A 26,606-nucleotide genomic window follows, 5' to 3' on the forward strand; every position below is an offset into this window, starting at 1 on the left:
GAATTTGTGACTTGGATACTTTTTGTCCCAGTGTAGATCAGGTCGAGCCTTAGGAGCATAAGAAGATTAAAGCATGCAGCAGCACAAAAAGGGAAAGAAAAAGACCAAATTATAGCACGTGGAATTTTCCTAAGCCACCATATAAGCACACAGTCACATAAGGATGTGGTCTGTCTCCCTCCCTGTCTGCTGGGCTCATTAAAATAGAAACTAATTGCTGTATTAACATCAACAACCGCCCCTTTAATGTAATGTATGCAAATGCGCATCAGTGACATTACATACGTATCCCGAGTGGAAGCTTGGAAAAATCCGGAATGAAATAAATTGGTGAGGTAATTGGTCATGAATTACCATGTAAGTCGTGTAAAAAGACTGCTGGCACTAGCAGCTCTGAATCAGCGGCAGGCCGGGAGACGCTTGTGTGACAGCAGGATTGTGTGCATCTGAGAGCTAGCATCTGTTTTAACAATCTGTCAAATTCACTAGGATGAGATGTAACCATTTCATGCAATTCAGCTCATAGAACTAAAATAAATTTTTTAAAAAAGTAGTTTATATACACAGTATACACTCATTATACCAAAATGTATGTAGATTGTAATATTAACAAATGTCTAGCAGCTACATATCTGCCAAATACATCAGGCTTATTCGAACAACATGGTAATTCATAAAAGTTCATTATTTTGGGGGGTCGAAGAATAAAACATTAAAAATCCACTGCTTCTACTAAAAAGATTTGGTGCTGAAGTGTACAAGTTAATTGGGTCAGAAAAACAGTAACTGAGCTCAGTGCATTTATACTGTGCCCTGTGGGACCGAAGCTAGGATTCAAGCCACCGGAGAAAATCACACACAACCCCAGTCAAACTCGCACCTACAAATAAATCAGATCATCCCCATTGTGCTCGTGTGTTCCTCGAATATATGCAGGAGGTCACATGACTGCCAACACACACAGTCCATTTTCAATAACCTGCCACTGAGGGTCTACACGTGTTAATGCTGTTAAGACTGAGCAAAGAAGGAGATGAGAAGTGAGGAAAAGGCCAGCAGGCATTTCATGAGCATTTGGTGGAACCCTTCGGAACACCTCGATGTTAGTATTTGTGCTGAAGGTGCACTAAAAGGCATTCATGCTTCTCACTAAAGCCTTCTACAACATCCTAGAGCGCTGAGCATTAAGCATGTAAGACCCTCTTACCAACAATTAAAGCAAAAAGCATGCAGACATTTATCTTCCTTCTCCTGCTTGTCATGTTGCCAGATCAGCCTTAGTGGTGCACTTTACCATAAATGGTAAATGGTAGTAATTTGAGGATGAGTGTGATCGTTCATCATCATGCCCTTTCTTTACTGCAAAACTGTCACCACAACACCCTGTCTATTGTTTATAAAGCTCTGATCTGGTTTGTAAAAGCTTTTAAATCTCTGAAGAGAGCTAAATTGTGAGAGATTTTGAGCTGCAGAAAGAAGAAATGTACCATTTTCAGCAGAGAGAAAATAGATTTATAGAGGTAGATCAATTCTAGGTGGATTATTGCTCTAAATCTCTGATTTCTATAGCCTAAATGATTCCTCCAATATTCATCTTCTACCGCTTATCCGAACTACCTCGGGTCACGGGGAGCCTGTGCCTATCTCAGGCGTCATCGGGCATCAAGGCAGGATACACCCTGGACGGAGTGCCAACCCATCACAGGGCACACACACACACTCTCATTCACAAACACAATCACACACTACGGACAATTTTTTTCCAGAGATGCCAATCAACCTACCATGCATGTCTTTGGACCGGGGGAGGAAACCGGAGTACCCGGAGGAAACCCCCGAGGCACGGGGAGAACATGCAAACTCCACACACACAAGGCGTGTGAGAGGCGTGTGAGAGGCGAACCTGCTAACCACTAAGCCACCGTGCCCCCTTCCTACAATATAACCATTAGAAATTTCAAGTAATCATAATCATAGGGTAGTGATGGCTTAAGCGGTTAAGACTCCAGTTTGTTGATTGGAGGATTTGGGGTTCAAGCCACAGCAGGACCAAGCTTCCAATGTTGGGTCCTAAGGCCCTTATTTCAAAGAAATAAAAATATATTTTTTAAAAATTATAAATGGAAGATTCAGGTTTGTCATAAAATCACTTTTTTAAATGGAAAACTTTTTGACATTAGTTGTTTTACATGACAGAAAAACAAAATGTTATGTGTAGGTCTTGTACAACAGTTCGATCTGGTACACTAATTTGATTGGTCCAGCGGCACATTAAGAGTGCTCATATTAAGTCCAACCACACTTTGAGATTTTAATGTGCCTCGTTGTATCGCTCTGCTTGTCTATTTTCCACTTAAAATTCCACTTCTTAGTTTGACACAGTTACTACAGTAGTGTTATGGACATGGGCAAACATAGAAAGTGATGCAATTTTCATGCATATTATGTCTGACTTACAATATGAAAGCTCATTAGTTGACCATGAAAAGTAAGAAGGGAAGCCAATTTTACCAGCAGCGCCTTTAACAGGACTGTCAGTGGGATTTAGCTATCCTGCTAACTGGCTGTCTATCACTGAGTAAGTGTGGCTTGTTCTAGATTAATTTCCATTCATAAGACAAAAATGAACCGGACATTTGGCCATACTGTGTCCGAAATGTCAATTTTTTCAATTTCTCATTCTGCAGCTTCATGACTACACCAAATAACGGCAATGCTGATATTCAGACAACAGCAATCTTGCTTGTGATATTGATTAAATATATTGCATGCTTACATGCTATGCATGTAAATGGTGAATCCTCCAGTTTATTGCCAGTTATTATGGGGTCCCTCAAGGATCAGTTCTAGGACCTCTGCTTTTCTCGAATTATACATGCTTCCATTAGGGAACATCATTAGAAGACATGGAATTAGTTTCCACTGTTATGCTGACGATACACAGTTATATATCTCATCAAAACCAGATGAAATAGCTAAATTGTCCAAATTAACTGAGTGCGTTAGAGAGATAAAAGACTAGCTGAGCTTTAATTTTCTGTCGATAAACTCCAATAAGACAGAAATACTATTTATCGGTCCAAAAACCAGTACACAGAAGCTCTCACAATTCAACTTCCATTTAGAGGGATGTACTGTTACTACTAGCTCGACAGTGAAAGACCTGGGTGTTATATTAGACAACAACTTGTCTTTTGAAAATCATATCACCCATATTACAAAAACAGACTTCTTCCACCTTAGAAATATTGCCAAGCTGAGAAATGTCCTATCTGTATCTGATGCTGAGAAGCTAGTTCATACGATCATGACCTCCAGACTGGACTATTGTAATGCATTACTAGGTGGTTGTCCTGCATCTTTAATAAATAGGCTACAGTTAGTCCAAAATACAGCTGCCAGAGTTCTCGCTAGGACAAGAAAGTATGATCATATAACCCCAATTTTATCATCTCTACTTATGTACAAGGCTCTTAACGGTTTAGCTCCAATGTATCTAACTAGTCTTCTAACATGTTACAATCCTTGAGATAAAAAAAAAAAAACCTCAGGACTCCTGGTAATTCCCAGAATACCTAAGTCTACTAAAGGCAGTAGAGCGCTTTCGTATTTAGCGCCCAAACTTTGGAATAGTCTTCCTGATGGTGTTATTTCCCAGTTTAAATGTAGAGTTTTATAATCTCCATTGAGCACCGTCCACTGACCATCAACAACACAACAGTTGAGAGGGTTGGCAGTACAAAATTCCTGGGGGTGCATAACACAGAGAATCTCACCTGGTCTACCAACACATGGTCACTCTCCAAGAAGGCACATCAGCGGCTGCACTTTCTCCGCTGCCTGAACAGAGCATGTCTCCCTCCACCCATCCTCACCACCTTCTACAGAGGAACCATTAAGAGCGAGTTGATGAACTGCATCACTGTATGGCACGGGAACTGCAGTGCAGCTGAACGCAAGACCCTTCAGAGGATAGTGAATGCAGCCGAAAAGATCATCGGCGCCCCTCTCCCCTCGATCGAGGACATCTTCATGGAGCGATGCCTCAGCAGGGCCAACGGCATGGCGGGGACCCCACCCATCCCTCCTACAACATCTTTCATCTTCTACCATCAGGAAGAAGGTACAGGAGCATCAGAGCCCTGCTCTGCTAGACTGCGGAACAGTTTCTTCCCCCAAGCTGTGAGATCCCTGAACTCAAACCTCCACTGCCACCCCCTGAAAATACACAGGCCTCCTGTGACGTGACCCACCTGACTGCCACCAGTCACACTCTCCTCAGCATTAGCACACTGGCACATCAAAATTGTTTAAATGTTTACATGCTCATGCTGCACACCACATCTTGCACTAGTCCGCTACCAGCTGCTGTCTTTGAATGCCTCCTGTTGCACGTGTACAATATCAAGGAAGCATTGTAGAGTCTTCATACTTATATTTATTATTTGAGTGTATTTTTTTGTGTATTTATATTGTATTGCTTTGTTTTGTGCTTTGTGTTGTTTTTTGATATTTAATGTCTGTATGGATGTTGCACTGTTTGACCTGTGAGACACGACATCTCGTTCCACTGCATGACTTAACATGTAGCAAAATGGCAAATAAAGAAACTTGAACTTGAGGTTCCCCACTGAGTCTGGTTCCTCTCAAGGTTTCTTCCTCTCAAGGTTTTTCCTTGCCACTGCTGACTGAGTCACCTCAGACTTGCTCATTGGGGATAAATACATACACATTTAAATATATCTAATATTAATCTTGAATTTTGTATTCTATTAATCTTTATATTATTCTTTATATTAACCTTTTGTTCTATGTTTATGTTCTGTAAAGCTGCTTTGAGACAATGCCAACTGTAAAAAACGCTATACAAATAAACTTGAATTGAATTGAATGTGCACAAAGACTGCAATGCAAGGATATGCTATTATGTTGTACCCTATTTTGAGTACGATATTAAGCCATCGTATACTGGATTACCCGTGTGACAGGCCCCAGTTTGTTAGATTGGGAAGCAGCATGTCTGAACAGGTGGTGAGAAGCACAGGAGCATCACAAAGGCCTGTTCTGTCTCCGATCCTGTACACACTCTACACCTTGGACTTCCAATACAACACTGAGTCATGCCACTTGCAGGTTCTCTGATGATTCTGCCAGGGTAGTGTGTATTAAAAATGGGCAGGAGATTGAGTACGGGATGGTGGTGGACAGAATTGTAAAGTGGTGTTAGAACAACAAATTGCTTCTCAACATGTAAAAGGAGCTGGTGGGGCCTACAGGATGAAGAATGGTGGAATGAAAAGACGCTACTTCCTGTGGAAGCTTAGATCCTTCAGTGTATGTACCAAATTGCTAAAAACGTTCTACCAGTCTGTGGCTGCAACAATATTCTTTGGTGTAATCAGCTGGATTGAGCAGCTTCCGGACCTGTCAATGCAAAGAGCCGAGTAAGCAAATCAGGTAAGCTGTCTCAGTACTAGGCTGCAAACTGGACACCCTGGAGGTGTAAATTATTCTGGTGTAAAGTCTACTTAAATATGTTTATATAGGTTGAGCCAGTTCCTCAACTGCTACATACAAAAACTTACATTTTTATATACTATAATAGTTTTATACTCTTGCTTGCCTGAATAGTGGAAGAGAGCAGAACCAGGTTTCACACCTATACTACTTATTCTTAAAAGAATTAGAATACCCTAAATAAAAAACATCACAGCTCTATCAGTTTGGGCTTGGACCCCTAAAAATGAAAGAGTGTCAACAACATCCTATCTAGCTTGTTATCTGAACACATAGTGATCCTTCTCTCATCCTGCCTGGCACATCCTCCACTCATCCATGTGTCAATTAGCATGGTTAAGCCACTGAGAGGTGTTTGGGCTCGACTGTGTAAACACGGACAGGTCGAATGATGGAGGAGACCAGATTTGCTTCATGCAGGAAGAACACTCTCGAGGGGATCGGTGCTCTAATTAACCAGGCAGCTGGTGAGGGGGATTGCGTGTACAACTCCAGCAGCCATTAGCAACAGTACAGCGGCTTTTGTCCCAGCCGCATCTCTTTGTATCCCAATTACCTTCTTGACACTGGGGAGGGGAAGCTAAGTTTCTGTCATAAATTACAGTCCGGTCTGTCTCAGTGGGACAAAGAACAAGGGACACCATAAGAAAAGGCTACATGCACTTTAAACAAAAAGGTACGGATCCACCAAGCAGATAAGCCGGGTATTAAAGACAAACACAGACTTCCAATTAAGCATATAATGAGCATTTACATAATTTAAATCATCCCTGTTTGAACTCTGATTTCCTTGTGACAGATAACGTTAAGAGGCACTTCTATATAAAATATATATTATTGCAGTCTATATAAAAATGAAATTCTCTAGTCATGATCCCCACTATCCTGTAAGCCCTCCTCTCAGAATAAAACACCAACATAATGCTTTCACATGAAAGGTTATTTCAAATTGCTAAATTACCCTATAATTACTTTTTTATATTCATGTAACATTTTGAGAATAAATGTTCTTTTGGAATACTTAAAGAAGCATTAGGCATTATTGGTCAAGATTAGGGCTCTAATGGTTAAACAGGCAGAGCTGAATAAGCTTTGAATGATTTTTTTTCTTCTCACTCCTCAATTATTCCTGCCCATGTACGCAAAGCTCCACACCCCAGTACCTACACAGGTTCACCCAAACATCATGTCATGCCTGCACTTTCTATAAAATGGATCGTTTAACTTCTTGAAGCCAAGTTTTAACACCCAGTTCGGGTTATTCTGAATTATGGGTTTTTGAGCTATTTTAAGCTAAAATTAAGCTCAACAGGCCATTAATCTGCTTGAAAGCCAAGTTTAAACACTTGAATAAAAAATTAAACACAAAAAAAATTGTCCACTAATTTAATGGCTCCAATAAATAAACAAATCGCTTTGTTTAAATTTTGTTAAATTATTTGGGATGGAACTTTTCCAAATTTTTTTTTATCTTCTTATTAAATTCAATGAGAATAAATTAAAGCTGGTGAGGGAATTTCTGTTTATAGCTGCTATAATGTGAGTGATAACAGGAAGTAACTAATCTCATAAAACATTGCACAATTTACAATGAATAACTAATGAATAATTTACAATGAATAAAAGTTAAGATGCATCATTCAATAAACAATTAAAAAAAGTGTAATAGAAAATCGATGTGATATAATAGGTATAAGAGGAATAAAACCCCGAAAACATCTTTCAGGTCGGTTGGTGCACCAAACAAATCCAAAAGGAGCTTGTTCGTGGTGTATGTAGTACAAAGTAAAAGCATTCAATAATGCATTCAATAGAGCATTCAATAATGAGTGCCGTCTAAAAGCATTTAAAGAAAAGGCTTTAATGTTTTATTTACTGTAACTAAGCTGAGCAATAAAAAAAATCAAATCTCAGCAATGAGAAACGATGGACATCACAGATTTCAGAAAAAAAGCTTGATAAATATAGTCAATAATAGTTAAGATACCAACAGACTATATATGCAGACTTTAAAAACGGACTTTACTAAAGTATATTTAGACTGATTTGCTTATTTACAGAAGGCTAGTTTTAGGACGTTTTATACTGCATGAGTCTCTATATCGAGTGAGCCAAAATCATTCATCTCACACAGATGAGAAACTCTTCCAGCTAGATCAGTGAGAAGCCTTACTTCTGGCACATTCTGTCCTAAATCATCTGTCTTTATAATTACACTAAACAGCGTTCCAGAGTTATTAACATTCTTTAACTCATAGCACCATAAACTAACCAACATCCATCTATTAAAAGCAAGGTGGTATTTAGAGGTAACAATTGTGTCATAATATATTGTGAAATAACATTGTTCACTACTTAGACAGAGCCCATTCATTTTCACACATCTGACCAATACATCTGGCTTGTAAACTCTCACATTTCACACCAAAAAAGAGAATAAGAGTACAATCCAGCAGACACAGCAATATTTAAAGGAGTTTTACATTTTTCAAAATGACCACTGATTTTCTGCAGATTTGGCCCAAGACATGTTGTGTGACCACAACAGCCATTCAGCCAAAGACCTCTTTAATTCATGTGTATATAGAAATTAATTACCTGGGACTTCTGCTAGTTTTCTACAAGTAATATGGTCAAGTTGCATCATATATATATATATATATATATATATATATATATATATATATATATATATATATATATATATATATATATATATATATAATAATCTATAACAAATATATATATATAAAATCTGAACAAAAAAAATGACAATAAAATCAACCACAAAAATACTCAGTGATGTATTTATGAACTATAACCACATTTCATGACTAATGAATAAGTTGAGGACAAAAAATTTTGAGGTTACAATATTATATTACTTACTTATTACTTAGAATATTACTTTTTATTTTTTATATACTAGTATACTTTTATATACTAAATGAGTCTCTCATTTTAATTTACTAATGTTAATATATTGGTTGTTCTTTGCTCGTTAAAATATATGTTATTTAAATGTAACTTAATTTGACAATGACATTTGATGGAGACCCTGAAAAAAATCCCACATGTTCACCAAAAAACAAGCTGGGAGGTGGCAATGATACCCGCTTTACCCCATGCCAAAACGTCAGGGGTGTGCTGGCTAATCCAGGAATACATATAATATGTATTTATTTATTTAAATGTTGAACTCATTTTTTCTTTAGAAAGAGGAGTCACCATTTTAAAAATCATGGAGCTTAAAGCATTTAACATGGCAAATATTTGTGCATTTATTTTCGGAAATCAATCGGGTCACATGGTTACCTTCAACTAGTCACTCATGGTTTCTGTTTGCTAACAACTGTCACTTGACTAATAAATATAATCGTAGCTGCGCACCACAAGTGTACGTTTCTTCCTTGTTCGAACTGTCATCCTTGTGATTCAAAAATTCGGGTGTTTTCTCACATGCAAGACTGTCAGTGTTGGAGAAAGATGATGTGTTTTGACAACTTGTTAATCAAACAATCTGTTCTAGGAGACTTGAAGCTGACGGCACTTTACATCAGTGTATTCCGTCACAACCCGGGGTCCAAATAAGCTTAAACCTCGACTTGCTTTCTGTCTTCATTTGCTATGAATAGAAGAGAAATTAAGACTGCTAACACACACTATGAAGATTTTTACAGCAAGCATGAGCAAATGAGTGTCACCTTTGTACAAACCTCAGATTTTTAGATCTCAATGAATCGAGTGTTGAGCCTAGAGAGAAGCAAGGATCCCATGCCTACAGCTCAAATCAGAAAAAACAAGTCCTAGGCCAGTGATATGGAACAGGAGCTTTCGGAGACCTGGGCTTCATGCAATATTTATGAGATGTCATAACCTGATAGCTGAATAGGAGCCACAGAGTTCATCATTATTTATTAACACAAAATCAAACTTCTCGCTGAATTCAGAATGGGACACACACACATACACACACACACACACACACACACACACACACACACACACACAGAGGATTTATATCAAATGCCTAAAAGAAAGGTGAATGGGGTAAGAATGGAAGTTCATGAAATGACAAACCCACTTTACCTTTTCCTCTTCTACAGGGTGACTAACTTCCAGTGAGGACGTAAAGAACCTCTGCTGTTAGCTTAAAAAAAGCCATAATCCTTAATGGCCCTCCATCTAAATGTTTCAGTGGCACCCCTGCTAAGTGGATGAGGGTTTTAATATACATGAGCGAAGACAAGAGGGGAAAAATAAAGCAAAACAGCAATACGGCTTTAGCGCTTCAACTACATAGCTTGAGAGGATGATTAAAATCCATGACTCCATGCAACAGAAATAAAGCGTCATCAGTTCTGGTGATATGGAAGAAATGCCTTACTGAAACAACCTAACCACATGTCTCACTTCCTGTCAGGGTGTTTACATGTCTATCCATCTCTTTCTCGCTCTCTCTCTGCCTACTTATGTGATGGACAGCATACCTATTAATCTCTCTCCATCTAAACTCTCTATCTAGCCATCTCTCTAGCTTCAACTGTAGCCACCCACTCATTTATCTTCATCAATAAATATGCATTAATCCAGCCAAATCCATCTATATCTATCCATCAGTACAACCATCTTCAACTATATCTATCCATTCCCAGCCATCCATTTCCTCACACATCTTTACTCATCTGTATACAACTTATCTATCCATTAATCCATCCATCCCCAATCCATCTATAGCAATAAATCCATGTCCATCTATATCTACCAATCTCCATGCATCCATCCACTACTATATCTATCCATCCTTAAATCTATTTCCATCACCTATCTCCATCCATCCATTTATAACCTTTAATCAATCCATCACTATCTATATCTATCCCAGTATATATATATCCGGGCATCCAGCTCCAGCCGCATCACGTTATATCAATCTATTTATATCTATCCATCTCTGGCAATCACTCTATGTTTTTGCTGTGTGCTTAATGTGTGTTACACTTACTGTGTATAGTTTTAAAAGCTAGAATAGTTTGCATTTGATTTCTTCTGACATGAAAATCAGTTTTGGGGGAAAAACCCTGCTAAATGATTACATAAATGCAAAGTTTTATGTTATATTTATTTTATATTTTGTTTATATATGTATGCTTTTGCACAAACGTTTGACAATATGTGATCGTCATTCTTATTCTCATTCTCTCTTTCTCTCTCTCTCTCTCTTTTTTTTTTTTTTTTTTTTTAAAATCACTGAAAGCTGCACATTTTCTTTCCAGCACAAATATCACACGGGTTACAGGTTGGGTTTTCTTCATCAAACAGAAGTGGAATATTAATGTGGCTTTTGGCATGCTGTCTCTGACACCTCAGAAACATCAGTCTAGGAGCTGTACATCCCTCCATCCTGTGCCTCTGAAGGCAGAGTGTGTTAGTGAAGTGAGATCTCACCAAGTTACACCTGAGACACCATACTGTGAAGATGCAGCCACCCCAAAAATAGACCACTTTGGCGAGTGGCGGTGCATGACTACTACAGAACAGGAATGTCTGAATAATTTCTTCCCCTTCTCTGACTTGTGGAACGGATGAAGCTCTGTGAGCCCGAGTGGGGTAAACACACAGCCTTAGATTGCTTTTGAGTGTGTGAAAGTGGCTTAGTTGTAGTCAAAGCCGAAATGCTTCTTTGAACTGAGGCTTGTTCCTTGCTGACTGTGAGGCATGGAAAAATGCTCGGTGCTTCAGAGCACTGTTTAAATCTCAGAGTAAAGGATTTCCTATGGCTCAATACTGTCCATTTGAAAAAAAGGGAGAGAAAATACATTTCATATATGTAGGGCATTTACATTAGGGCTCTCTGAGATTAAAATCTTGAAAACATATATGTCTATTTGAAATTTTTCAGCTTCGTTTCCATTCAATCAAAAGAGGTCAATAATTTAATCAAAAAAAATACTATTTCCATAACAGAACTGTCTACAGTAATTCAGCACAAGATTATACATTTTTCAGGCTATTAAAATGAAATGCCTTGGTACTGCAGAGACTCAGTCCTAAACCATACGCATGATCTCATTTGGCCTCACTATATTATTCATATGTATATTAAGTCCTTCTGTTCATAGCCTTTTTGAGGGGCTGTAAGAGTTAGCATGATGCTCCTAGAGAAAAGCACTGATACCAAGTGTGGTGCAAAGCTTAAATAGTGACACAGCTCAAGGACACAATTTCACCAGAAAATGTAATTGCTTTTCCACTTCACAGGGATGTGGGGTTTCCATTCTGCATGGCTTATTTGTTCTCTCGCTCAGCCCACTCCCAAATTTTAGCTTTAAACTGGATTCCATTTTTGGGGAGTCTTATGATCTGACAGCACATTAATCTGCTGGACAGTAAAAGAGTCTAGGAGAATTTAATTGTCATTCTAGCTAGATAAGAGCATACAGTATACAACAAACTAGTGTTGTCCACCGCCTTGATGCAATATCACAGGGGTCACAGACAGCAGTGAATACAATCCTTAACATTGGGGGAAAAAATAAATGTTCATAGAAGGCAATAATTGTGAGACGGCATTGGAAAACCCATCAGATGTCAATGTGGCCAAATTACAGCCGCAAGAGTTGAAAAGTCAGGTTGTGGCAAGGTTTGTGTCACTGCCTATGACAGGTCTGACACCTCTATTTTGTGTTATGGGACACATTACACATAGTGTGTTCATTTATTGACTATTTCCCTGATAAACTCTGAATAATAAACAGTTTACACATAGCGCCTACAAAGAAGATTAACACATTGCAATCAATTACAAAGAAACAGTTTCCAAAAGGTGTCCCAACCCCATACAGTATCAGGTAACATTTCAAACACATTTTGGAATGAAAAGCATCTTGTAATGAACAGAAATACAAATGATTGGGATTATAGTTTGAATTGTTAGCTTGCAAACGGGGTATTGCATGTCACTAGTACATGAGTGTACTTAAATCCTACTCAGGGTGTATTCCTATCTCATTCACAATGTTCCTGGTCTCCTGATCCACCGTAACCCTGACCTGAACAAAGCGCTTACTAAAGTAGGTGGGTGGCTGAATAAATGTTTTCAGTCAGTATTTGAGTTTACAACTCTAGGTTTATTGCTCTATTTGGTCCTCTACTGGAATAACAAAAACTAACTCTGTTTTTAAAGCTTTTAATTCCCCACAAGTTTTATTTAGACCATGGATTATAAATTCATTAGGCGTGCCAGAATAAAACCTTCAGCAGGCCACGGCTCGCATGGCTGACACCCCTGCCCTATAACATACGTTGACCCTTCAACTATAATTAATCCAGATGATGTAAAAATGCTTTTATTTCCACGATTTCTGACCTTGCTCTGGCTCTCTGCCTGCAAATCTCATGATGCAAAGCCACTGATCAAACACAGAAGTACAAAAAAGATCTGAAACTACTGTATACTGAGAGTAATTTCCCCAAACAGTGAATAAATGTCATGCTTTAAATAAGTTGTTAGATAGCTATGTTTCCTAGTGAAATAGACACAAGTCTAATCTATTAAGATTGTAATCAGATACCAGCTGTCAAAAATACCCATGCTCCTGTTCTGCTTTTCAGACTCGCATTTCACCCCCTAAACACAGGTAAAAGCAGACTTTAATATTACATGCATTTAATTCTGTTCTAGTAGTAGTAGTAGCCTTTATTGTCACTGGTCACAGGTACCAGCGAAATTAGACATCAACCCGTCCATACATACAATACATACAATATGACAAGGGGGGACAGGACAGGAAGACAGGGGATTAAAGAGGAAATACAGCATAACATGAGGGAGGGGAGGAGAAAAAAAAAACAACTCCGAGACTATGCTCCTGTGGGGAGTACAGTGTGGGAACAGGAAAAAACACCTCAGCAACATAAGCACATAATCAGTACGCCACGACTTGCAATGAGAAATGAGAAAGGAGAAAGACTTTTAGGAAAAAGGAACGTCCATAAACCTACATGTAGTAGAAAAAGTCAAAAATGCATCTTTTTTTTCCAGTTTCCTTTGCCTGCCAACTGTTTTAATGAAGCTGTGAATATGTGCTTCATTCATTAATGGACTTCTAGTCACATTAATTAGAACATGCATAAACATACATATTCAGGCTTAAAAAAAAAAGTCTGTGGTATTTAGCAGCAGTGGCAGTTCATCTACATAAAAATAAAAAAACAGCACTGTACAGTTTTTCAAGAACAGAAATGTCAGCTCCATCTATTTTCTTGAAAAGGTTGCTTGTACTCAGCGAAACATGATAAAACCTTCTCTCATCCTAAAGATGTCCATCTAAATTAGTGAAACTGTGGTGATGCTATTGTTCTTCTTCTGCCTTTTTTTTTTTTTTTTACATGCAGCCAGAAACCACATTTACAAACTTGCTGTCCTCTTGATCTTCATTTATTGCTTTTGTCACACAAAGTGACATCTTATTTCTGCCAAAATGGGAAATGTAACATTTTGTGGAAAAGAAGCTTAATTTGTCTCCCCTTTGCCTTTACAATGTTGTCACAGAAAATTGCACACCATTTCATAGATGGAGAAGGGAAGTGCAGTGTGCGCAGTTCTATTGTTCAGTTTATTGGTTTTAGATTACTTCAGGTGCAGATATTCACCTCCGTTCACAGTGGAAAGAAACAAACCATCACAGCATAACTGAAGCTGTATGGCTCAATAGACACACTGCGATGAGTGTGGCCTCAGGCATGAATAATGTATTTAGCAGAATATTATGCTTATTTAGAAGAGAAGACAGCACATTGGGGGAGGGAAGAATGGCATGGCAAAAAAACAAACAAAAAAAAATTATTAAATCACATTGTGACTGCGGTATTCGTTTCCTCTTTAAAGTGCTACTGTGTTTCCTTAATTTATAAATTATAGAAAAGAAAGAAAGATTTGTCTATCCTGTACTAGCAGCCATTTTATTCAGAAATACGGTTTCCCAGGATTTCCATGTTAACTGTACATTTAAAACCAGGCTGTTTTAAGCAGGAAAAATAAATAAATGAATAAATAAATAAATAAAATAATAGCAGTGCCAATAATAATAATAAGTAGAATCTAATAATGCGGAGGAGCAAATTACTCAGTATTTTGAAAGTCAACAACAAACTTCTGCTCATATGCCATTAATTGTGAAACTGTTTCAATTTTACTCTGTATTCAAAGGCACTGCTTGCACAAAGTGCTGCGGAACAAAGCCGAGGACAAAAACAAGAAAATTACAATACATAATATTAGAGATGGCAGTGCGTCTTGCCTTCAGGATACAATGACTAGTGTCTGACTAGTGGGGAAACTAAATATATTCAAATGCGTCCCCATCAGGACAGTCATTCTCAGGTAAGGATGTGAATGCCATTAGCTCCTCGTTGATTGAGAATCAACTGGGAATAAACATTCCCTCGCCGAGCGAGATGACGAGACAGAGGACTCAGCTAGGGAGTGTAATCTTCTTGTTAAATGTACCATGGGCACAAAAAACACTGCATTCTCCAGAACTTCTTAATTAAGGACTGAAAGGAAGGGTGCCAAATTATTTCCAGCTTCTCCTTCACAGTATAAGAGCTCTCATTTGTCTGAATGACCGGAATTCAGAATCACTGAAGGGCAAACAGGGAGACGTACATCAACACAACAAGAATGTGAAATGTACAGATAGTGAGGAGGCTGCTAAATGAGCACAAGAGCAAGTGAGGGTTAAAGGCACGGCTATATTTACCTTATCAGCGTCCACTTTGCCCTTGACAAACTCAGACCTCCAGAACTGCAGAGCCTGGTCCAGCGTGAGGCCGATGCCCTTGAGGAAAAGGCCGTACTGCATGCGGCCGCCATGGCGCAGGTGGTGGTTTTCTCTCAGGGCTTTGTGCAGCTGCCTCATGCACAGAGGGAATGACTTGGTGGACAGCTAATAGAGGAAGAAAAGGAGGAATGAAAGGAGATCCTTTGCTGTCAAGCAAGTAATCAGGACACAGAATAGGGTGGAGTGATGTTATTAAGTCAGAGTATGAGAACGTCACAACCCAATATTACAGTCTGACACAGAACCATATTTACTCACTCTGCAATACACCGGGGAAAGACACAGAGCAGAACAAATAATGAAAACCCACTACTCAACTGACAGGACATATTGTTATAGGAAAATAATCAACAACAGGCTGGTGATGTGAGGAAACAGAACCTGCAGTCACACTGCCACACTGTGTTTGTCTACTCATAGCACAGTAATTTAACTAAGGTTTACAAATTTGCATTCATTAAAGGATGGCCGTTGCATTTAACGTTGTGGAACGTCAACAAAGCAAACGAGCTTCTGTTATCACTTATGTTATAGCAGTTGTAAAAATGCATTCCCTCTCTTACTGCCCTCTTTTCTTTCTGAGTTAGTAAAATAAAAACTTGACAGAAATCTGAATGTGCAAAGTCCTCTATCTGGAAGACTTAGAGAGATTATTGGCTGTTATAAAGCCCCGACATCAGAGTCATGCCTTAACTGTTAATGTGCTATTACTACACACAATAATAATTTATTAGAAAGATCATATGAAACTAAAACTTGTGATATGCATTGAAGCAGAAACTACATTTTTTTGCAAAATACTGTTTTATATAGTCTTCTTATTGTAAGTATCATATCTTATTATCAGAGCTGCTGAAAATCAAGAGCAATCAGAAACCAGAAATCTACTGTAACTGTGGTGCAAATAACTCAAAGCACCAGCAAATGTTAAAATAAATAAATAAATAAAGTTTTTATTAAAATTTGAAAATGACATTAGTTTTAAAACAAGTCTGATAAAGAGAAAAGAACAAGCGCCTACATAAACAGACACTACACAATGACAAACTGAAGGTGGCAGAGCTGATTAATTATGTAATGAAGATTTAACGCAATATGTAAATCGGTCATTAATTGGTCTAATTAAGCAATGACAATGTTGGACTGTTAATCACACACACTCAGTCACCAATGTAATACCACACTGTTAGAACAAGCACTCATTTACATGGTTAAGGAACATATTTATTTTGATTTTTAAATCATTTGAAGGACTGCCACAGGGTATTTAAAATAAATGTTGTCTCTGTTGTTCTTTTCTTTGAGCTGTCTACTGCCCTGTTTTAAACCCTCAGGGTGTTTCCCCATAGTGCCATGACTATGATACACTGTCATACCGGTCACGTGAGACAGTGCATCATATATACAGTATATACAAAACAGAAGAGAAATAATGTGGTAGTCTGCTGGCTAAAGTAAACAATACCTGAAATACAAAACTCAGAACTGTTAAATGAACATAACACACATTACACTACTAAAAATATTTAATTAACCCAGAGTGTTGGTTAAATATTTGACGTGTTCAGCTCGATCTGTAAAATACAGATGTGTCAGTGGTCTGTACTTCATGGCTAGAGAAAATTTTATTTATGCCAGCGTTGCAGAACAGTGAATTGAAAAGCAAATGAAAACTGTGAAATAAATAAATAAACAAACAAACAAACAAATAAATAAATAAATATTTTTAAACTAAAGATAGAAAAAGGTTAAGCGCATTACAAGCTAGATGTTATGATTTAAGTTACTGAGTACTCACCGGATCGATCTGTTCCATGGAGACTTTTCCGATGTTCTTCTGAATGCTGTAATCCTGACCCACGTAGGCATGACTGCAACACAGGACAAGTCAAGAATAAAACTGGAGATCAATCAAAGATGTTCAATATGGAATACCTTTTAGGTAGAAAATATATTTTATTGCTTTCAAAGTCAGAAAGTTACTGTCAGGTGGTCAGTGTTGTTTGTAATGATTACTGTGTTGGCAGTGGTGATAGTGGTGCTGGTGATGGGGTGGTTATGATGGTGGTGTTTGTGATAACAGGGGTGATGACTGATGAGAGGAATAAAATGAGTGAGGGATTTGGCAATGATCAGGGTTGTGCTGGCAGTGACGGGGGAGACTGATAATGGCATGAGTGACTCTAGTGGTAGGGGTGGCAAAGATGTAGTGCTGGTGGTAACGTGGCAAGGATAGTGAGGACGGGGCAATTGTAGTGCTGGGGGTAAGGTGGCAAGGATGGTGATGACAGGCGATTGTAGTGCTGGTGGTAACGTGGCTGATGGAAATGAAGGGGCAATTGTAGTTCTGGTGGTAACGTGGCTGATGGAAAGGACAGGGCAATTGTAGTTCTGGTGGTAACGTGGCTGATGGAAAGGACAGGGTGATTGTAGTTCTGGTGGTAACGTGGCTGATGGAAATGACAGGGCAATTGTAGTTCTGGTGGTAACGTGGCTGATGGAAATGACAGGGCAATTGTAGTTCTGGTGGTAACGTGGCTGATGGAAATAACAGGGCAATTGTAGTTCTGGTGGTAACGTGGCTGATGGAAATGACAGGGCAATTGTAGTTCTGGTGGTAACGTGGCTGATGGAAATGACAGGGCAATTATAGATCTGGTGGTAACGTGGCTGATGGAAATGATAGGGCACTCGTAGTTCTGGTGGTAACGTGGCTGATGGAAATGACAGGGCAATTGTAGTTCTGGTGGTAACGTGGCTGATGGAAATGACAGGGCAATTATAGATCTGGTGGTAACGTGGCTGATGGAAATGATAGGGCAATTGTAGTTCTGGTGGTAACGTGGCTGATGGAAATGATAGGGCAATTGTAGTTCTGGTGGTAACGTGGCTGATGGAAATGACAGGGCAATTGTAGTTCTGGTGGTAACGTGGCTGATGGAAATGACAGGGCAATTGTAGTTCTGGTGGTAACGTGGCTGATGGAAATGACAGGGCAATCGTAGTTCTGGTGGTAACGTGACTGATGGCGATGTTTGGTGGTGTTAAGAACAGGAGATTAGTTTATTGTGTTATCCCAGATTTCACTAGATTGTAAGTGTGGGTCATCACCAACATACATGGAACTCTTATTGACTAGTCTTAAAATTCAGAAAGTCAGATGGCAGTCAAATGATTTTAGACCCTTCTCTCTTTTCACGCTGTACAAGGCACCAAGATTGGAATTTAGACCCAATAACTCATACCTACAACAGATAAAACCATAGACCCAGCAGACAGACAGACATAACATGAAATTTTCAGCTGACTGACAGCATCACAGAGGAACTCTTTTGGCTCTAGAGCACGTCTGCCAGAAGAAGCACCACAAACCTGAGGAATGGTTGGTGTATCTCAGTATTGTTTAACACCGTGTGCTCAGAGTAGCAAATATATGTTAAATACAAGAATGAGCTCAATTGAGCTGAACTTTTTTATCTGAACTAAAAATATTTAAATACAGATTATTAGATTTTTACAGAGCTTTAAACAACAAAATATATCATGTATAACCCCAAAGGTCCTGACCATAGGCACTGGATTTTACAGACAGATTTTAGTCCTCCATTTTGGTTATATAATCTGTTTGGGTGCAAAAACTGAATGGCCAAAATGCCCAGGAAAGCTGAAAGCTGAACGAGTGAAAAAGCTATTTCCAAACAAAGAGATGTATCTTAAATAACGGCCATTAAAAAAAAAATAATAATAATAATAATAATAATAATAAAAAAATCTTCTTCATATTTGGTTCAACTGTCACAAACATGGTTAAAAAAAAGCTTTTTCAGGCACTCTAGATTTTTCTAAGACTGCATAGAATCCCATTCTACTTTCGGCAGATGACGTACTAGACAAGCCTTGTGAATCAGAACAACAGAAAATAAGCACTCTCCACACTTCACAAAATGTTTCTCTCAACAAATACAAACGTAAAACATTTTGGGTATAATTTCTACTCATAAAGATAAATGGTGCGTTCAGACAAAACACCTCTGACAGCGACGATACATCATAATCACTGAATGAAACTTCAGAAAAACAGTTATCTCGAGAGAAGCTTCGTGTTTTGACAACTGAATTGGATGGAGTATTAACTAACAATGAAAAATAAGATCTTTCCAGTGATTGATTTAAACTAACATATAACAACACCGGATATTATACATAATGTGGACACAAGCAGGCTATTTTAATTTCCCCACAGTGCATGAAATTGTTCATATTCATGCATGCTCTTTTCCGAGGACTCCCCTGAGTTCAACATCCATCGCTGATTTGCGACCGTTTCTATACTTTATTCGCCAGTTGGGACTTTAGCCAAGTTAATCTCCCGTATCAACTGCGGTTCTACTGAGATTCTGGAGGTAAGCACCTTTGCTAGAACACTTCCCCCTCCTCTAAATGTGAAAGCTCAGCAGTGGAAAGAAATGCAGGTGCATTATTGAAGCTGCCCCTGCTTCAGCACTGTGATTCGCTGAATGCTTTCATACTAGCCTAAAGCTAAACTCCACACTGCACATTCTGATGCTGGTAGAGTCAGAATTCAGACATAGCTGCCTGGTAGAAATGATGATGTCTTGATCATTCCTATGATTAAGGAATAAAGCAGGACACAGCAAGTTCGTATGAGAAAATTATTCCGGTGATGGGATGGTGTGATGCTGCTTGATGCGAAACTGAGTTACTGTTATGACCCTGAATTTGAACACACTGTTTAGTCAGTTTAAACGTGTTCTTTAAAGACTTTTTATTAGATTATATCTACGTTTAACGATGTGAAACGTCCACGAAACGTCTGCACCCGTTATCCCTTATGATCGAGCAGCTCTACACGGTCGTTCCCTCGCCGACGTTGTTTTTCCTCACCACAAGTTGTGCATTAATTTTGTATAACAGCAGCACAGATAGTTCTGGCTATAACACGAAGGTGAGTGTTACTGCGCTTGAACCTCAATGTTAGGGTTTCTATAGCAACAGCACATACATAGGGAATTGTATGATGGACGCCGCATTTTAATTTATACGTTTTGTTTGACAAAGGAATCCTGTGTATACACGTGTGAGATACTGAGTGAAATCATGCAAGAAAGAGAGAGTGAGAGAGAGAGAGCGAGATCATATTGAGCAAGCGAGTATGAGCGAGTGAGAGGGAAAGCAAGAAAGAGAGGAAGCAAGAAAGAGAGAGTGAGTGAGTGAGCAAGTTCATATTGAGCAAGTGAATGAGAGAAAGAGAGCGTGAGAGAGAGAGCGTGCAAAATCATACAGAGCAAGCGAGCATGAGAAAGCGAATAAGAGAGAGAGAGAGCGAGAGAGAGAGAGAGAGAGAGGGAGGGAGAGAGAGAGGGAGGGAGAAGGAGGCTATAGTGTAGGTGAGAACATGAACCAAGTTGTCTTTCCCACAACATTATATCTAACTGTATACACACACGCACACACACTATCACGCGCACACACACTCTCACTCACGCACACACACACACACTCACGCTCGCACACACACACACACTCACGCTCGCACACACACACACACTCACGCTCGCACACACACACACACACTCACGCTCGCACACACACACACACTCACGCTCGCACACACACACACACTCACGCTCGCACACACACACACACTCACGCTCGCACACACACACACTCACGCTCGCACACACACTCTCACTCACGCACACACACACACACTCACGCTCGCACACACACACACACTCACGCTCGCACACACACACACACACTCACGCTCGCACACACACACACACACTCACGCTCGCACACACACACACACTCACGCTCGCACACACACACACACTCACGCTCGCACACACACACACTCACGCTCGCACACACACACACTCACGCTCGCACACACACACACTCTCACGCTCGCACACACACACACACTCTCACGCTCGCACACACACACACACTCTCACGCTCGCACACACACACACTCTCACGCTCGCACACACACACACTCTCACGCTCGCACACACACACACTCTCACGCTCGCACACACACACACTCACGCTCGCACACACACACACTCTCACGCTCGCACACACACACTCTCACGCTCGCGCGCACACACACGCTCTCACGCTCGCGCGCACACACACACTCTCTCACGCTCCCGCACACACACACACTCTCACGCTCGCGCACACACACACACTCTCACGCTCGCGCACACACACTCTCACGCGCGCACACACACACTCTCACGCGCGCACACACACACACTCTCACGCGTGCACACACACACTCTCACGCGCGCACACACACACTCACGCTCGCACACACACACACACACTCACGCTCGCACACACACACACTCACGCTCGCGCACACACACACACTCACGCTCGCACACACACACTCACGCTCGCACGCACACACTCACGCTCGCACGCACACACACTCTCACGCTCGCGCGCACACACACACTCTCACGCTCGCGTGCACACACACACTCTCACGCTCGCGCGCACACACACACTCTCACGCTCGCGCGCACACACACACACTCTCACGCTCGCGCGCACACACACACACTCTCACGCTCGCGCACACACACACACACGCTCGCGCACACACACACACTCTCACGCGCGCGCACACTCTCACGCTCGCGCGCACACACACACTCTCACGCTCGCGCACACACACACTCTCACGCTCGCGCACACACACACACTCACGCTCGCGCACACACACACACACTCACGCGCGCGCACACTCTCACGCGCGCGCACACACACTCTCGCGCGCGCACACACACTCTCACGCGCGCACACACACTCTCACGCGCGCACACACACACACTCTCACGCGCGCACACACACACACTCTCACGCGCGCACACACACACACTCTCACGCGCGCACACACACACACTCACGCTCGCACACACACACACACTCACGCTCGCACACACACACACACACTCACGCTCGCACGCACACACTCTCACGCTCGCACGCACACACACTCTCACGCTCGCACACACACACTCTCACGCTCGCACACACACACTCTCACGCTCGCACACACACACTCTCACGCTCGCGCGCACACACACACACTCTCACGCTCGCGCGCACACACACACACTCTCACGCTCGCGCGCACACACACACACTCTCACGCTCGCGCGCACACACACACACTCTCACGCTCGCGCGCACACACACACACTCTCACGCACACACACTCTCACGCTCGCGCACACACACTCTCACGCGCGCGCACACACACTCTCACGCGCGCGCACACACACTCTCACGCACGCGCACACACACTCTCACGCACGCACACACACACTCTCACGCACGCACACACACACTCTCACGCACGCACACACACACACTCTCACGCACGCACACACACACACTCTCACGCACGCACACACTCACGCTCGCACGCACGCACACACTCACGCACGCACACACTCACGCACGCACACACTCAGGCACGCACACACTCACGCACGCACACACTCACGCACGCACACACTCACGCACGCACACACTCAGGCACGCACACACTCAGGCACGCACACACTCAGGCACGCACACACTCAGGCACGCACACACTCACGCACGCACGCACGCACGCACGCACTCACGCACGCACGCACTCACGCACGCACGCACTCACGCACGCACGCACTCACGCACGCACACACTCACGCACGCACACACTCACGCACGCACGCACTCACGCACGCACGCACTCACGCACGCACGCACTCACGCACGCACGCACTCACGCACGCACGCACTCACGCACGCACGCACTCAGGCACGCACACACTCAGGCACATACTCAGGCACGCACACACTCAGGCACACACACGCACACACTCAGGCACGCACACACTCAGGCACGCACACACTCAGGCACGCACACACTCAGGCACGCACACACTCAGGCACGCACACACTCAGGCACGCACACACTCAGGCACGCACACACTCAGGCACGCACACACTCAGGCACGCACACACTCAGGCACGCACACACTCACGCACGCACACACTCAGGCACACACTCACGCACGCACACACACACTCAGGCACGCACACACACACTCAGGCACGCACACACTCAGGCACGCACACACTCACGCACGCACACACTCAGGCACGCACACACTCAGGCACGCACACACTCACGCACGCACACACTCACGCACGCACACACTCACGCACGCACGCACTCACGCACGCACGCACTCACGCACGCACGCACTCACGCACGCACGCACTCACGCACGCACGCACTCACGCACGCACACACTCACGCACGCACACACTCACGCACACACTCACGCACGCACACACGCACGCACACACGCACGCACACACTAACGCACGCACACACTCACGCACGCACACACTCACGCACGCACACACTCACGCACGCACACACTCACGCACGCACACACTCACGCACGCACGCACGCATGCACGCACACACTCACGCACGCACGCACGCACGCACTCACGCACGCACACACTCACGCACGCACACACTCACGCACGCACACACTCACGCACGCACACACACGCCACTGTTCACTAGCACAATAATCTCGCTGGTGTTCCTCTTGTTGTGACTCACACAGTGATTAACTATTCGTCAGGACTAACTACCTGGGACTGACAATTTTCACCAACCATCTTTCCATTTTATTTTTTTGGCTTGGAAAGAGATGAAATCTTGTTTAAGGCATGTCAGGAAAAGACATATTTGACAGCACAACATAAAACTGAATGACAAATGAGATGCATTTGTCTAAAGCAAAGCGAGATTTCTCTTGCGGTGAACAGGAGTTCATGATTCAAATACAAATCATGGGTTTTCAACAGAATCAAAGCAAAGAAACTGCAAACTATTGTTGAGTGAAAAAGTTTGTATACACTTTAGGAGAAATGACAAGACTTTGGCTTCAAGAGGCAACTTATTACGATCAAGAGACAGAAATGAAAGCATGTGTCCTATCTCAGCTGTTACCCTGACCAACCCTGGATCACTACACTGATTTGATATTGATTCCCTGTCCCAGTCAGTGAAAAGGGTTGGGTTTGTTGGTTTAGATGGCTTCATTTCCCATAATATTTTCATGAGTCAGTTATAAATCAAAATAATCTTGGCCCACATGCTTGAGTGTGAAACATTCGATTCTGAGCCTTCCTGCTCTGGTGCAACAACATAACATGGAAACATCACTGTTCGGATCTCACTGTTCGGATCTCTTCATTAATCCAACAAGATTTTCATTCCAAACTGAATGAAGGCTAATGAAACTTTAAATCATCCTCATCATCATCATCTTGACAGTTAATGATAATAAATAACGATAATGTTTAGTGCGATCAGATGTAATTTCTCTGTACACATTAAAATAACAATGACAAACAAATTCTTCCTCTAAACCTTCATACAACATATAATAAAAAAAGCTCTCTGTGCATAAGATACAAAGAGTAACACAAGCAAAATGTGTGTAAGTGTTTGCATCGAACACTCAATATTCTCCTGCATTCAACCTTTTCTGTCCACTCACAGCAACTGGATTCTTAGATATATTTGTAATATTCACTGTTTTGCTGAAGAATTTATCCACATTTCAGTCTTAACCTTTTTATAAGGGAAACTGTACAAACACAATCAATGATATTATTCTCAATAATAATAATAAAAAAAAAAAAACATGGGACCACAAACTTTTGCTATATATGCCTGGCCAATAGTATTACCTCACAAGACCTGCTGAGGTCAACTGAAACAGATGAAGCTCAATAGATTTGTATCTAAACATCTGAATCCACACACAGTAGTGCGAACAGTCTCCTATTGAACCGATTGGACACGTCCTCACACTGCTCAGGGTCAAACGAGAGTCTTATCAGGCCAGACCAGGGATGACACACAGCAGAAAGCATCTGGCAGCCTCAAACTGCTGCCTGTGTGTCCCCACACCGAATTCAATTAAAGCAACAGAATTCAAGGGACTGCAGCTGCTTTAATTGGATAACAAATGAAATGGCTGCTGGCTGTGATGCCAATCGAGCATGCTGCCATTGTTCCTTTATACCATGAGAGGGGGGGAGAGAAAGAGGAGAAAGAGGAGAGAGAGAGAGAGAGAGAGAGAGAGAGAGAGAGAGGAGAGTAAGAGAGAGGAGAGCGAGCGAAAGAAGAGCGAGCGAGAGATGAGCGGGGAGAGAGATGGAGGAGAGCGAGAGAGAGTGAGAGCAAGGAGAGCGAGAGCGAGTGAGAGTGATAGCAAGAGGAGAGAGAGCAAGGCAAGGAGAGGAGGCGAGAAGGAGAGAGGGAGCGAGGAAAAATAAAGGAGAGAGAGAGTGTAAGAGAAAGGAGAGAAATAGAGTGAGCGAGAGAAAGAGCGAGCGAGAGAGAAAAGAGAGAGCGCAAGAAAGAGTGAAGAGAGACAGAGAGCAAGAGGAGAGAGAGAGAGACAGAGAGAGAGAGGGGAGAGGGAGAGAGACAGACAGAGAGGGGGGGAGAGGGAGAGAGACAGACAGAGAGGGGGGGAGAGGGAGAGAGAGACAGAGAGAGAGAGAGAGAGAGAGAGAGGAGAGGGAGAGAGAGAGACAGAGAGAGAGAGAGACAGACAGAGAGAGAGAGGACACCCTTGTGTGTGGACTCTATAGAGCAGCTGCCCTTTAATATCCATCTACGTCAGTCACATCAGTCAGAACAGCCGGGTTTTACACGTCCAGAACCGAGCACTGATACTGTGGTGCACATGCACAATAACAGCGAAATAAAATTAAATCAAACAAAACAAATGGAGTGAAGCTGTACAAGATGGAGCAGCGGTCATTATTACTACAATGAACATGTTGAGTCTGTTAACAAAGACTGTTAATGCTCAATGTCAGGAAATGGATCTAAAAATATGTAATTTGTTTGCTTTGTTTTTTTTGTTGTTGTTTATTATTATTATTTTTTCAAACTCCTACACACGAGTGGAAGACGGCTTTTACTGAATGACGACGTCACACACGATGTCTTGGCCCAAATCTGCAGAAAATCTAGGGACATTCTGAATAACTGTAAGCTCCTCAATAGACTGCGTAGTTTGCTTAATTTTGCACTCATTTCTACAATCGCAAAATGGTGAAATCCTGGAGCTAAAGAAAGCTTGTGATGGCTAATTTGTCCGTATGATG

At 41.8% G+C, this 26,606-nt stretch overlaps 1 protein-coding gene across 2 annotated transcripts in view; it reads right to left on the reverse strand.

The window, feature by feature from the left end:
* Positions 1–26,606, reverse strand: part of prim2 (DNA primase subunit 2) — a 66,452-nt gene that overhangs the window by 12,928 nt on the left and 26,918 nt on the right. For both annotated transcript variants that reach the window (XM_060872887.1, XM_060872888.1), the window contains 2 exons: positions 17,161–17,233; positions 15,282–15,467 (listed from right to left, as the gene is read on the reverse strand). In XM_060872887.1, coding sequence (XP_060728870.1) covers positions 15,282–15,467; positions 17,161–17,233 — 259 coding nt within the window. The remainder of the gene's footprint in view (positions 1–15,281; positions 15,468–17,160; positions 17,234–26,606) is intronic.

Source organism: Tachysurus vachellii, chromosome 6 (assembly GCF_030014155.1).
Source record: "Tachysurus vachellii isolate PV-2020 chromosome 6, HZAU_Pvac_v1, whole genome shotgun sequence".
NCBI lineage: Eukaryota > Metazoa > Chordata > Actinopteri > Siluriformes > Bagridae > Tachysurus > Tachysurus vachellii.